Here is a 15530-nt window from a genome sequence, read left to right as displayed (position 1 = left end):
TGTGCGCGCGTGTGTGTGGACTGGGGGATGGATGAGGGCAAGGGCTAGTTTTCATATTTCCTGAGAGAAACCTGGGCCTCTGTCCCACTAACCCCAGAAGTCACATTAGATAGACCAGGGTCTCATCTATTTGGAAAATGACAGAGTTTTCCTTGTGATATGTCAGCCAGGAATGGTGTTTAGGAGGTAGAGAATAAACACGTTAAGCAGAGCTGTTTCTCTAGATGTGACAACGACACACACTCTCTCTCCATTTCCCTCCCCTTCCCCGGACGATCGATAACAGAGCATTTTATACTTTGGCCTCCATCCTCCAAGAATTTCTAGGTCAGCGCTTAGACCTTGGTCCAGAGCTCAGTCCGGCTGCCAGCTAAACAAGACTGGGATCTGGGGAGGTCTGTTCCCTGTATAAAGATGTTACCCTGGAGAGGGGAGCAGGGCAGAAGTATCCTGGAGTTAGGAAAGGGCTCCTTTGCATCTGGCACAAGCTGCATATTTATAGTCATTTTCCTTTAAAAAAAAAAAAGCCTCAAGCTGCTCGTTGGTTTTGCAAATCAAATCTTGGTCTCTTCTTGGAAATGCTGCCTCAGCAGTTTTCAGTGGGACCCACCACAACATGGTCGTCCACCCCTGCCCGCCCCCCCTCACCTCCAGGGAAAACAAACGCTGCAGACACCAGGGTTCCCAGGCTGCTTGCTCCTGGGCCGCCTGTGAGGAGTCCAGTGAAAGATGTCCCTGGCTAGGGATCCTGTCCTCCTGCTAAGCTGCTGGCGTCAGGGACAGGGCGTGGTGGGTGGTGGCAGAGAGCTGACAGTAGAGTTTCTCCTCTGAAAGGGCTCCGAGGGACGGTATGAGGAGACAGGGAGGAGACAGGGGCTTATCTCAAGACTAAACTGATTGTGATTAGATTACCTGCTTTTTCTGCAGTGCCTGGTGGTGGCAGTGATGAGAAAGTGAAAGGCCCCCAGAGTCCCTTAAAGCCACCAGCCTGGCTCCCAGCCAAATCTCTATGCTGATGCTCTCATCCGCGGTTTCCATTTCTTTCCTTAACATGAGGTCCAGAAAACAACAACAACAACAACAACAACACAAGATGCCCTTGAAAAATCCAGATGCCTTTTCCTTCCAGAGGCAAATATTAGCAGGAAAGTGCTAATCAGACCTCAGTTGCCTGCACCTTCAGAGAAGCACCTGGCTCACTGGAGCCGTCACTCCAGGGAGCAAGGAAGATGCTGGTCTGTGGTTGGCTGGGGGATCCCCTCCAGGTTCTGAATGCTAGTGAGCTTGTAACAGCGGGACCTGAGGGTGTGCCCTGGGCTGACACAGTGACCTGCCTACTTCCAGGTGTGTGAGGACAGAGGGGGAGTGCTTGGTTAGGGCACAGGTGAACACCTGTGCTACCTGTCCAGCCCCCGGCCCCCAACACACACACACACACACACACACACACACACACACACACACACACACACACAGGCCAGAGTGAGGAGGGCTCTGAGACTCAGGGACAGTCTGGGCTCTAACTGCCGAAGCGGGAATGGACGCCAGCAGAAGACGTTGGCAGGGGAAGACTGGCCACTTCCTAGGACCTGCCATCACGTGTTTTCCTGGACTGAAGGGTCAGGCTTGATTCATTATTTGTAATGTAGGTAGCAGGGGTAAGAAATCACTCAGGGTCCTGAGCTGAGCTCCCTGCGCTAACAGCAGGCCCCCCCGCCAGCAGTCTGTTTTACACACATACAGTATCTGTACCTCAGTCCTCCTCTCTCAGTTCACCCCCCCTCCCCTTCCCCTGCTGTGTCCACATGTCTGTTCTGTATGTCTGTGTCTCTACCCCTGCCCTGCAAATAGGTTCATCACCAACGTTTTTCTAGAGTTCACATATATGTGTTAATATACGGTATTTGTTTTTCTTTTTCTGACTCCACTCTGTGATGACCTAGAGGGGTGGAGATGGGGCGAGGGGAAAGGAGGGAGGTCCAAGAGGGAGGGGATGTATGAATACCTATGGCTGACTCATTTCATTGTACAGCAGAAACCAACACAACATTATAAAGCAATTATACTCCAATAAAAAATAAAATAATCATTCAGAGAGCTCCATTTTACCTCTGCCTGATCTCCCCCAATGGTGACATCCTGCCAAGCTCTAGTACAATATCACAATCTGGGTTTTGACACTGATACAAATTCACTGATCTCACTCGGGTTTCCCAAGTCTTACTTAAACTCATTTTTGCATGTGGGCATGTAGCCCGCCTATGGAAACGCTTGCATCCAGCACCGCGGCTGAGACACAGAGCGTGTCTCATCACAAGGTGACTGTGGCTGCACCATCTCTTGCTCCCTCAGCCCAACGTCCCTAACTCCCGGCAAGGAGGAAGCTGTCCTCCATTCCAGAAACTTTGCCATTTCACAAATATCACATGATATCACTTATTTGTGGAACCTGAAATATGACACAAACAAACAAATCTACAAGACACAAACAGGGTCACAGACATAGAGAACAGGCTTGACGCAGTCAAAGACAAGGAGGGTGGGGGAGGGATGGATTTGGGGGGTGGGATTAGCGGATGTAAACTATTATACATAGGATGGATAAACAAGGTCCTGCTGTAGAGCGCAGGGAGCTGTAGTCAATATTCTGTGATAAACCATAATGGAAAAGACTATGAAAACATATGTGTGTGTGTGTGTATGTGTGTGTGTGTGTGTGTGTGTGTGAATCATTTTGCTCTACACTTGAAAACTAACACAACATTGTGAATCAACTACCCTTCAACTAGAAAGGAAAGAAAAACTTTGTCATTTCAAAATGTTTTATAAACGAAATCACACAGCATGGAACCCTTGGAGATGGTTTTCCCCCCCCACTCTGTAATTCCCTGGGGATTCATCCAAGCAGTTGGATTGATAGCTGGATTGAGAGAGAACGAATGACATCTTGCATTGACGGGGAGCCAAGACAGACGCGCATTTGATTGATGTCCTCAGAGCAAAGCGAGCATGGCTGACACCAAGGCTGTGCATTCGGGAGAAATTGGCAACGTGGATGAGAAGTGCCTACAGAAGGAGCTGGGGACGGTCACCAGTCTGGGAAGAGGGGGCTGTAGGCTCTACACAGGAGGTAAGAGCAAGCTCCTGAGATTTCCGAGCAAGAGAGAGAAACACTGAAGAACTAGGGGCAGGTTAGTCTCGTGGCTGTGTTCAGACAGTGGTGAGGTGAAGGGAGGGAGCTTACACAGGACCCATGAAAATAATCTCGATGTGAGATGACATCGTGAGGACATACAGGAAACACCTGTAGCCAGGAAGAGCCATCAGGAGATCCAGGAGAGGAGGATTAAGAGGACTTGTGACCCGGGGAGTCAGGGAGGGCTGTGGGGTGACCCTCTGCATAGGTTCTATCTTTTGGGATCACAGATGGAAATGAGGGCGTCAAGAGGCAGAGGTGACGGGAGGGAGAGAATGAAGTTAAAGTTCTACGTCTTCAGTGATGAAGTTAAAGTTCTACGTCTTCAGTGGGAGGGACCAGTGGGTCTCCTGCATGGAAACATCCAGGAGACGGCCAAATAGAACATCCCCAGGGGTGGGTGAGATGAGGAGCAGGAGAAGTGATTCAGAAGGAGGACTCATCCATGGAGGGAGCAGCAGGTGAAAGAAAAGAATGCGGTGTCCTGGGCTCAAAGTGTAGGAAAAGCGTCATTAACGATGAAGCGTCGGGTCTCTGGGAGATGCCTGTCCTGGTGGGGAGGGGAGATGTCAGGAGACCAAGAAGGGCTCATTCTAGGGAAGGGACTGGATGACGCAGAGTCCTGAGGGCTAAAGGAAATTTCAAGAAGGACGTGGCCAATTCTATCAAATTTGACAGAGGAGAAGAACAAAGACGGTGCAAAATGGCCCTGGCCGTTGAGATGATGATGAAAATGATCCATAACTGAGGAAATGAACACGGTACACGTTTCCATGTCAGAGGATTGACGTTGTCCATGTCAGAGGCGTGCTGATGTGACGTGCATGCTTCCATCCTTAAGAAGGATGAATGGCACAACAGCCAAAGAGCCAATTCAAGTCAAAGCAAGTACCAATGGTCCTAATAGGAATCAGGCTGTGACCAAGGCCAAAATACCTAAGTGACAGGTACTAACCTGGGGCACCTTTTTTCACCCAGAAGGTAGCAATACTGGGCATAGAAGAAAGAACTTCTCTTGATACAGATTCCGTCGTAATGATACCTGAAAAATAAACACGGTCTTAAAGATGGTATCAAACCACTAAGTGGGCTTTAGAGAAGAGACAGGACAGACTAGCCAAGGAAGACTTAGAGCTGTTCTCTGGGTTTCATCATTGACCCCATTTAGCAGGAAAAGCTAGTCAGTCATTCAGCCTGACCAGGCTCTGGTAGGTGGACCATTTCATACTATCTCACACGCATCGGCTCTGAAACAAGTTCGCGTATGTCCTCCTCTGCTTTCCCGACTTATGACACTTGAATCTGAGAGATGCCACAGGGAAAGCCTCCTGTCGTCTCTGCCATTGACCTTCTCAAAGAAATGCAGACCAAGGCCAGTGTTCCCTCTGCTGAATGGACTCAGGTTCTCAAACCCCCAGGAGGAAGTTTGGTTCCTCCTCTGCTAAGCCTAGGAAAGGCAGCAGCTTGTATGGGCTCATAGCAGCCCAACAATTTTTTTTTTTTCAAATTAACTATTGCCCAATGCTTAACTTGGCAAACACTTCCCATGCCTTCAGCTCCTTCATGGGTGGCAAGTCCTTCCCTAACTTGGCTTCTGTCCCTTCTTAGTGACTTCTGGCTCTCACTGATTTCTCCTGACTTTTCTTGATTTAAAACAAACAACAAGTAACAATGATAACTGAGTGATAATTATAACAGGATGCACCCGATAATGCTGGAATTTCCTTTTGTGTTAAAAATATCACCTGGGTACCTTGGTCTCTTGAATATAATTCAAATATGTGAATTAGATGGAACACTTAGCAATTTTAGTTCAAAGAGTAATTAAAATAGTTTTATTGTTCTAGGGCTATCATTACTTAACTATTAGGCATTTACATGTCTAAACACTGAAAGTGTTGAAACAGAAAAATACACTGTGACTTTTGTACTTTAACACAATCTCTTGAGAAAACAGAGACTCAAATTCGGTTCTGGCATCACCTGAATTGTACCAGGCACTGGGAATTTCATTTAATTATGGAAATTCTTTGCGAAGAGTTGATATTTATAGTTTGTTTAGTTTTGCACTTTTTGGTCATCCATTTTGTGATTTTTCAAAATGTGTGTTTTTAACATTTAGAATAAAACCAAAATGATCAACCTACCTGGCACTGCCTCTCGTTCCCAGCCTCCGGGTGCCAAGATCAGGGAAAACCAAGTGCACGAGCTAAAGGAATAAGTTAGATGTAAAGTTACAATTTTAAAATTTAGAAACAGAACTTTCAGCTTCATCTCTTGCCATGTTTAAACTGTATTCCCTCTTTTCTAATCATAAATAAAATATAAATAAATGAAATTTGGAATAATCAGACACGTATAAAGAAGAAAACACAGCACTCCAAGGAAACCACCATGTAAACTCCAACGCAGTTCATTCCTGACTTTTTCCCAAAGCCTCACTGTGTGAGTGGATTCTGCAAGTCTACACTGGAAATACTGGCATCGTCACAATTCTCGTGTCAGCAGCTCTGCTTCCCACTTTCTTCCCCCTACCTTGTACTGTAAACATTTCCCCTTGTCATTAAAAATCCTCTAAAAACAGGGCATTACTAACACCGCAAAACAGTCCATCATGCGACTCTCCTTTTTCCAATGTGATTGGCATTTTCATTTTAAAATTTATTCATTTACTTTTCATTTGAAAGATTTGGCTAGCAAATGTTACAAAATATTAAATGAGAGCTACTTCTGACTCAATGTTTCATCTCCCCATCAGTTATTTATTTATTTTTGGCCATGCCAAGTGGCTGTGGAATCTTAGTTTTCCAACCAGGGATCAAACCTGCATTGGGAAGGCAGAGTCCTAACCACTGGACCACCAGGGAAGTCCCCATCCCCACTATCTTTTTTTTTTAAATTTTTATTTATTTTTACCAGAAGGATGATTGCTTTACAGTATCTGTGTTGGTTTCTGTCAAACATCAACATGGATCAGCCATAGGTATACACGTCTCCTCCCTCTTGAGCCTCCCTCCCACCTCCCTCCCTACCCACTATCTTTCTGATGTACATTCTGTTAGCACTGATATGATATTTATGACCAATTATATTTTTTAAAAACCAGAAGTCTGTTCTGTCTAAAGGTCTGTGACAAACATAGTATCCAAGTGCATGACTGTTGGAAAGGGAAATCCTGTGTTCTGGTAAAATTGCAAAACTACAGAGCAGGAGGGCAGGATGTTCCAGGCGGCCATGTAATGATTTCTTCCATATTCTCTTCGTCTCTGGGTCTGCCTTCCTCTCTCTTTTATTCTCAGCTTCCAAGTGGGAGGGTTGGATGTCATGAAACATTTCTCCTGCCTGCCTCTTCCTATAGGAAGGCTCCCCTACTTCCCTTCGCCCCACCGGACCGGGTGTGGAGGCACAGAAAGGGAGAGGAGGGCAGGTCTGGAACGTTATTTTTTTTCCATATTTACTTTACATATATTTTAATTGGAGTATAATTGCTTTCGGTCTGGCACAATTAACATCAAAGTCATGAGGCCAAATCAAGGAAGGAGAACTGAAACAGACATGAAACCGTTGACAGGAGAGCTCCCTCAGAGGCTCCCTCAGAAGCTCCCTCCCTCAGAGCCTCAGGGCTTCCCTCCCTCACAGCTGCCTCAGACCCACCCTCACTCAGAGCTCCCTCGGACCCTCTCTTCCTCAGAACTAGCTCCGACCAACTAACCTCCAGAGCTCCCTCACCCTCACACCCTTTTCCACTCAGAGCTTCCGAGGACCCTTCCTCACTCAGAGCTCCCCCGACGCCTCTTCATCGCGGCTCCCTCAGAGCTTCCCTCAATCAGAGCTGCCTCAAAAAAGTCCCTCCTCAGGAGTTCCCACAGAGTCTCTCTCTTTCACAGCTCCCTCAGACCATCAGACCCTCTCTCACTCAGCGCTCCCTCAGAGCCTCTCTGGATCAGAGTTCCCTCAGACCAGCAGCCCATCCCTCACTCCAGCTCCCCCAGAGCCGTGCTCCCTCAGGACTCCCCCAGAGCTGTGCTCCCCCAGACTCTCCCTCCCTCAGCGCTCCCCCAGATTTGCTCCCTCAGAGCCTCTCTCCCACACTGGCCCCTCAGACCCTGTCTTACTCACAGCTCCCTCAGAGCCTCTCTGGATCAGAGCTCCCTCAAAGCCTCCCTTTCTCAGCACTCCCTCAGAGTCTCTGGATCAGAGCCCCCTCAGACCCTCAGACCCTCTCACTCAGAGCTCCCTGAAAGCCTGGCTCCCTCAGCCAGCCCTCCCTCCCTCAGAGCCTTGCTCTCTCAGCACTCCTGCAGACCTTATCTTGCTCACAGCTCCCTCAGAGCCTCTCCCTCAGAGCTCCCTCAGATCACCCCTTGACCTGTGAAGAGTGGGTAGGATGGGGTAGTCCAATTACCTCAGACCCTGGGGAAGAAGATTCAAGAATTAGCATCAAGGACTGATGTTGAGGCCCCTGCATTCAATGTCTGGCTTGGGTACAGGACTCCAAGTCAATGAGAGACAGCTGGCCAGTGGCTTTGGGGACAGGCTGAGGAGTGTGGTCGCTGCCCTGGCTCCAACACACCCACAGCCTGTTCAAGACAAAAATGGCTGAGAAGTTTCCACAGCCAGACGCTGGCCACACGTGATAAAGAGCTGACAGGTAGGGGACTTCCCCGGCAGTCCTGTGGTAAAGAGTTCACCTTCCAATACAGTGGATGTGGGTTTGATTCCTGGTAAGGAAGCTAAGATCCCACATGTTTCGTTGCCAGAAAACCAAAACATGAAACAGAAGCATTAATGTAACAAGTTCAATTAAAGACTTTTAAGAAAATTTTAAAAAATGGCCCATATTAAACAAAAAAATCATAAAAAAAAAAAAAAAAAACAGAGCTGACAGGTGAGAAGGCCCAGATTCTGCCTAGCAAGGCCCCAGGATGGGCAGTCAGGCTTTGGAATGAGTCATTCACTAAAGCCAGGGATGCATTCTAGAACATTCTCAAGGGTTGCTCTGCAGAAGCCCCTTGGGGGACCAGGAGACAAGGGTCTGCCTAGCCCCCAAATGTGAAGATGTGTGGTAGAAATTTTCCGTCCACTTTTACTTCTCCCAAAACCCAGAGAGGTGGTGGGAGAGGGGAGGGAGGAAAAGGAGGTCCCCATTCCTAGTAGTCTGCTCATGAGAAACCTTGCTGGAGGATTGGGGAAACCATTCCACTTTAACTCAGAGTGTGGATGTCACATGGGGCTGGACCTTGTTAGACAGGTACCCTTTGGTAAACCAGAATGACAATGGGGCTTTGTATTACCCAACATTTCTAGGGAGGTCAGGCTGCATTTCTGGACAATGAGGCCATGGCCAACATTTGCCTTCTTCTTTTGTACACGTTTCTCAAATCTCCACATTTTCTATTAAGGGAATGTATTATTTCATAATCAGAAAAGCATCAGGAAATGTTACTTTGAAAAAAATGAAGTCCGCGTTCGGGAAGTTTCCTCATCCTCGTAAGCCTGTTACTTGCACTGGGAGTGAGATGACCCGTCATGTACCCGGGACTGTGGAGCAGAGCAAGAAACACCCCAACATCTGCACAGGAACTTGTGTGGAACCTGGAATCAACTCCATTCCCAGGGGAAGAGGCAGGAAGTGAGAAGTGGGTATTTTGCTGTTTCTCTTGTAAACAAGCTTTGGGATCACATCCTTTTCCCCTTCCTCTCCCTTCTTTGAGTCACAGATTCAGCAACTCAGAGTCCCTTTCCAAGACCAGCACCACTGAACTGGCTCATTCTTTGGGCAAATTCCCAACAGGAACTGAAAGCCAGGACCCCAGTGTCTTGGGGGATGGATTTGAAAGGAAGTCGGAAGATCAAAAACACTGGACAAATGCCCACGATCATACCAGAGGCTCTTTTTAACACTTTCTTTGGAACACTGCAGTGGGACCACCCTGGATGAGAAACGACTGAGAAGGAAATCGAAGAGAGGTTTTGAACAGGAGCCTTAGGTTTCTTAAAAAAGGAGGCAGGGATGATCCAGAGCCCAAATGTGTCAAGCTCAAGTCACCCCGCTCCCATCTGATAAGGCTGCCAGATAAGGAAAGTGCTGTAGTGCCAGGATGCCCAGACTCAAAAGCCTTAGAGGAAGTGTCCCAATATGTTGAGTGATGAAAGGGCAAAATGTGGGCTGAGTGATAAGACAGCTGGGGAGTTCCTGGTGGGTTGGAAGACCTCACCCAGAGACATTCAGGGAGCTCCAGAGCCTAACACCTCATTCGTTCCCACATCACTTTTGATTTATTGAGGGAGGGCTACATGTGAGCTTCAGCAGCTGACACAGCTGGATGACTCTGAGTCTAGAAGATTCAGCAGGTCAGAACTAAGAAGCTACAACTTGGAATAAGGAAACAGCCACTCTTGGGTTCCAACACCCATCTGCTTGACAACAATCTGATAACAAGGACAAAATATTCTATTTATCTGGAGTGTTTTACAGTTTACAAAGCAGTTTTGGGAGGCCTGTGCCCAGTCTCTCAGTGTTGTCTGACTTTTTTGCAACCCCCAGGACTGTAGCCCACCAGGCTCCTCTGTCCATGGGATTTCCCAGGCAAGAATACAGGAGTGGGTTGTCATTTCCTACTCCAGGGGATCTTCCCAACCCAGGAATTGAAGCCGCATCTCTTGTGTCTCCTGCATTGGCAAGTGGATTCTTCATCACTGAGCCACCTTACTTCTAATTCGTGTGTTAAAAAAAAATGGTGATTAAAAATAGTGATTAAAAAAAAAAACTTTTGCTGACCACAAGCTTTAAATGAAACCAACATAATGGCAGGGAAGGATAAAAGGGTTATTACCCAAAGAAGTAAAACAAAATAAAAATAAAAGCTCCATCCTGAGCCCTCCTGAGACACTGAGTTGTACCCTTGGGGAACCTATCTTTGAAGAGAAACACCAATACATTGAAGTCATAATGAAACAAATGGGCAGGGAAGTTAAAAGTTGAGAGCCAAGAATATTCAGTGGAGCGGTGAATATCAGTGCTTTGGAAACATCACTGGAATTCACAGAATTGCCCATGGGTGCCCAATGGGAGCCCAACAGGAGCCATCATTTCAGAAAATGATGTCAAATAACCCATCAGCTTGCAAATTCACCCCCAGACACACACCCAAGAGAACAGCTCCACGTGCACAGTAGGAGACACATGTGAATATTCATAACAGCAAAATTGGGAAACAACCCAAATGCTCATCAATAGGAGAGCGAACGAGTCAACTGAACTATTACACAGCAGTCAAACGAATGCAGAGGAGTCTTGATGTAAGAGGAAGTGGAACAAGTCCCCAAAGATGACACATAACATGATTTCCTTCTAAAAAAAGTCAAGCCACAAAAATTAAAACTGGGCTTTTTGAAAGAAATGCAATCTATAAAATAAGTCAGACAGAGGAAGCCGAAGATGGTATGATCTTGCTTATATGTGGAATCTAAAAAAACAGTGACAAAACAAAAGCAAAACTAAAAACAAACCAACAAATAAAAACCTCACTGATCACAAAGAACAGACTGGCTGCTGCCAGAGGTCACAGGAGGGGTGGGGCATGGGCAAAATGGGTTAAGGGGATCAGAAGTTTAAGGAAAAAAGAAATGATATAAATGTACTACGATTCTTTTTAAAAAGGCAAGAAAGGGACTTCCCTGGTGGTCCAGTGGTTAAGACTCCACGCTGCCAATGCAGGGGCACGGGTTCCATCCCTGGTTGGGGAACTAAGCTCCCACATAATGCACAATGCAGCCCAAAAAATTAAAAAAAATATGTTTAAGGCAAGATAATGATGAAGGGGTTGATGGTTCCCAGGAGCTGGGGAAGGCAGGGAGAGGGGTTTCTGGCCACATGGTTCCTATAGGGTGGTGGCTTCACAGATGCTTATCATATTGTTTAAAAGAACAAAAGAACCCGAGAGAATCAGGCCATGAGTGGATGGAAAGTGAGGGCATGTCAGGAGCCAGTTCCACTCTGTCTGCTGAGGAACACTGAGAAAGGCAGCAGACAGGAAGGGAAGAAAGACTAGAAACCAGAGAGAGGCTGGACTGACACCTCTGTGGCCCGTGAGCAGGCTCCTTATCCCCAGGTCATTTCAGCACCAGCTAGGGGGCTCCAGGGGGGTCTGATCCTGCAGACTGTGAGCTGCCCCAAGGCCTGCAAGGAGCCAGGTGGCTTTCCATCCGCCTGTGCTCTGCTTGCCAAGCACGGATCCTGGGGGAGGACTGTTTGCCCAGGGGAAGAGTCACTTCCTTGTAACGGACACAGAGAAACACGCTGCCCCCTCACAGCTCTGAGTCCCAGGCCTCTCTCTGCCCCCAGAGGGCATCCTGTTCTCATACAAAGCTCCCAGCTGGAGGTGACTTTGAAGGGCTTGTCACTGGATATGCAGTTGGACCAGTGACCTCCAGGGTCTTTTGGGAATACAGGATCCTTTTGAGGGAATAACCGGTGGAAAGAAGTCTGAATGAAGTCAGTTGAATGAAGTCCATAATGAAGTCAACTGCCCCAGCGTTGTAGCAGGCTGTGGGAACCTTGACCTTACTCACTCATGGTTTGTTCCTTGACTTCTAACGCTACCTGCCTCGGCTGACGGCTGTCACAAGACCAAGCATTAAGGATGCCAACTGTTTCCTCCCACCCACCCATCCTTCCTGCAGGCCTCTCTTGCCTGCAGATCGTTACAGAGTCAGGGCCTGGGGCAGAAGGTCAAGTAAAGCATCTGGAAAGCAAGCACCATACAAGCGGCATCATGGGGAATCGTGACACCGCGGGGGGGGGGGGACGCTGGCTTCCGGGATGCGGCCTGGAGCGGGCCTAGCAGGAGAAGCAGCCCCATAGTGGTTTACAGACACACCAGAGGGAGAGAGGAGATGCCTGGTGACCCAGAATCTAGTCCAGGTTGTCTGAGAGGCGACCCAGCAGCCACAAGTGGCCACTGAGCGCTTGAAATGGGCTGGTCTGATTGACGGGCTGTACATGTAAAGGGTCCACACAGTCAAGGCTATGGTCTTCCCCGTGGTCATGTACGGTTGTGAGAGCTGGACTGTAATGAAGGCAGAACAACAAAGAATTAATGCCTTTGAACTGTGGTGCTAGAGAAGACTCCTGGAAGTACCCCGGAGAGCAAGGAGATCAAAACAGTCAATCTTCAGGGAGATCGACTCTGAATACTCACTGGAAGGACGGATACTGAAGCTGAAGCTCCAGTATTTTGGTCATCTGATGCGAACAGACAACTCACTGGAAAAGTCCCTGATGCTGGGAGAGATTGAGGGCAGAAGGAGAAGAGGGTGTCAGAGGATGAGATGGCTGGACAGCATCACTAACGCAATGGACATGAACATGGGCAAATTACGGGAGATGATGAGGCACAGGGAGGCCTGGTGTGCTGCAGTCCATGGGGTCGCAAAGAGTCGGACACGACTAGGTGACTGAACAACTATGTGTGAAATAATGCATCTGATTTTTGAGATCTAGCAAGAAGAATGAACAAAACAACTCAGTAAGTTTTAAATACTGATTCCATCTTGAAATGATAGTATTTTGAATATTTGGGGTGAAATTTAAAATTTATAAAATCAATTTCACCTTAAAAACTTTTAAAAGGAAAATCTAGAGTATTTAAAAATTATATATCTGGTTCCTATTACATTTCTATTGGGCAGTACTAGATTAGATTCTATGAGGTCTGGTCAAACTTCTTGGAATTGGATTAAATGAGATATCCCTCTAAAAAAATTCTCCTTTCAAGACCTTTGGTGGTCCAGTGGTTAAGAATCCACCTTCCATTGCACGGGATGAAGGTTCGATCCCTGCTCAGGAACTAAGACCCCACACGCCATAGGGCAATGAGTTCCGAGTGCTGCAATTACAGAAGCCCCCCGCCACCATTAGGACCCAGTGCGGCCAAAAGAAAATTAAAAAATGATAACAATCAAAATTATCCTGTTAACTTGTTTTGAGTAGATTCTGTCTGTTCTTGAAAACCAGATTGAAAGTAAATATGAAGCAATATGAAAGCTATTATTGCTAAAACAATTAAGCTCTGTGATTCTATTAATTCTTTCCATCAACAAATCCTATTGGCTGTCCTCCAAATACACCCAGGATTTGACCCCTACACACCTGGGCTTCTCCCACCTGCCAGAACTGAGCCTCTGATCCTCTCTCCCTGGTCTCTGCCCTCCAACCACTGCAGCCTCCTTGCTGTGTCAGCCCCCTCCTGCCTTGCGTCTTTGACGTTGGCTCTGCCTGCTCTGCTCTTTGCTCATATAGCCCCATACTCAGTGTTTCATCTTCTGGAAGTTTGGACTCAAAAGTTACTTCTTGCCTCCCCTCAAATTACAGGCCTTCCCCTAACACACACATCCATATACATACACACACAGGCACACACATGGATCCTTAACTCTTTCTACTCTACTCAGCATTTACACAATCTGCTGCTGCTGCTGCTAAGTCACTTCAGTCGCGTCCGACTCTGTGCGACCCCAAAGACAACCTACCAGGTTCCTCCGTCCCCGGGATTCTCCAGGCAAGAACACTGGAGTGGGTTGCCATTTCCTTCTCCAATGCATGAATGTGCTCAGTGGTGTCCGACTCTTCACGACCCCATGGACTGCAGCCCACCAGGCTCCTCTGTCCATGGAATTCTCCAGGCAAGAGTACTGGGGTGGGGTGCCAGTGCCTTCTCCATTTACACAATCTAGTCTATTAGACTATATATTTTATATTCTTTATTTGTCTCCATCAACTATAATATACTAATAATAAACACAGGAACTGGTAGTTAAGAATCTCCCTGCCAAGGCAGGGGATATGGGTTTGACCCTTGGTCCATCCGGGAAGATGCCACAGACCAACTACACCCACGTGCCACAACTAGTGAGCCTGCACTCTAGAGTCTGTGTTCTGCAACAAGAGAAGCTCCTGCATTGAGAAACCCGAGCATCACAAGCAGAGAGAAACCCTGGCTTGCTGCAACTACAGAAAGCCCAAGTGCAGACAAAATAAATACATAAATAGAGTAAATTTAAATAAAAAAATAATAAGTGCAGTGAAGGCAGGAATTTCTCTCTGTTCTCTGTTAATTGCTGTACTCTCGGCATCTAAAACAGTGCTGAAGTAGCAGTTGCTCAATGAATATTTGTTGGATGTAGAGGGTCTCAGATGGGCCATCCTTGTGCTAACATTTGCTGCATATTGCGTGGTATAAACAAAGCCCCTGACAGAGCTCTTAACCTCCAGAAGAAACCTTTGAGAGCACAAGAGTTCTCTAGATATGAGTAAATTGTGGGAAGGATCTGCTGTTTGACCTCACAAGGCAGCTCTTAGTGCTTCTGGGGTCCTGAGATGTGGCATGTCTATGCAGGGAACAATGACCCGGCAAGCCTGGCTGAGCGCCGGGGGTCTCTGGGGCTGCCAGAGCTGCATTCTCTCTGGTGAATGTAACCCCACCCTTCCCTTTCCTGGCCTCTCACTATGAAGTGTGGACAAAGGATGGGATGGCTTTGGGAAGGTGTGAGGAAGTAGGCTCATCATCTGGCTGGTTTCCAGGGTGAAGCCGGTTATATCCACTTGCTGTTGCTGCTGCTAAGTTGCTTCAGTCGTGTCCGACTCTGTGCGACCCCATAGATGGAAGCTCACCAGACTCCCTCGTTCCTGGGATTCTCCAGGCAAGAACACTGGAGTGGGTTTCCATTTCTTTCTCCCGTGCATGAAAGTGAAAAGTGAAAGGGAAGTCGTTCAGTCGTGTCCGACTCTTCAGCATTTCCTCATTGATTATTAATAACTTGCATACTTTTTTACTCAGTGGACACTGTATTTTTATCTTCACAACATACCTTCCCAAATGTGGCTGGGTTGACTTGGTTCTGAGCATTCTGCCCACAGGTCTCCATGTAAATCTCATACATGAGGCAGCGAGGCACACTGTATCCTTCGCAGATGCAGAAATTGTCAACCAACCTGGGGGTGGGGTGGGGAGGAAGAGCAGGAAGAGGAGGCTGGCATCAGTGATTCTAGAAGGGGATGCTTTCATAAGGGTCAGAGACAAGGGTGGATCTAACTAAATGAAACATACTTAGTTTATTGAATGAACGCCATGGCTAATCTGTCAGTATCTGCAATGTACCCTTTTGTGCTTGGCCCAGAGTTAAGTATCAATATGTTGATTGTGACTTTAGACTTCCAACATGGTGCAGTATTGTCGCTTTTATATCTTTTTGGTGTGCAGGCATATTAATAAGAAGCCCAAATTATTGTGTTCAGCAGACACTGCTTCATGTAACTTTACAAAGGTGAGAG

General features: G+C 47.2%; 1 protein-coding gene across 1 annotated transcript in view; it reads right to left on the bottom strand.

Annotated features, from left to right (window-relative positions):
• RFX8 (regulatory factor X8) overlaps positions 1–15139 on the bottom strand; it is a 47617-nt gene extending 32478 nt beyond the window's left edge. The window contains exon 1 of the mRNA XM_068967311.1: positions 15068–15139. Within this exon, the coding sequence (XP_068823412.1) occupies positions 15068–15139 (72 nt within the window). The remainder of the gene's footprint in view (positions 1–15067) is intronic.
• Between the last annotated feature and the right edge of the window lie 391 nt (positions 15140–15530).

Source organism: Capricornis sumatraensis, chromosome 1 (assembly GCF_032405125.1).
Source record: "Capricornis sumatraensis isolate serow.1 chromosome 1, serow.2, whole genome shotgun sequence".
In the NCBI taxonomy this organism is placed as follows: domain Eukaryota; kingdom Metazoa; phylum Chordata; class Mammalia; order Artiodactyla; family Bovidae; genus Capricornis; species Capricornis sumatraensis.
This window is presented reverse-complemented; position numbering and strand designations above follow the sequence as displayed.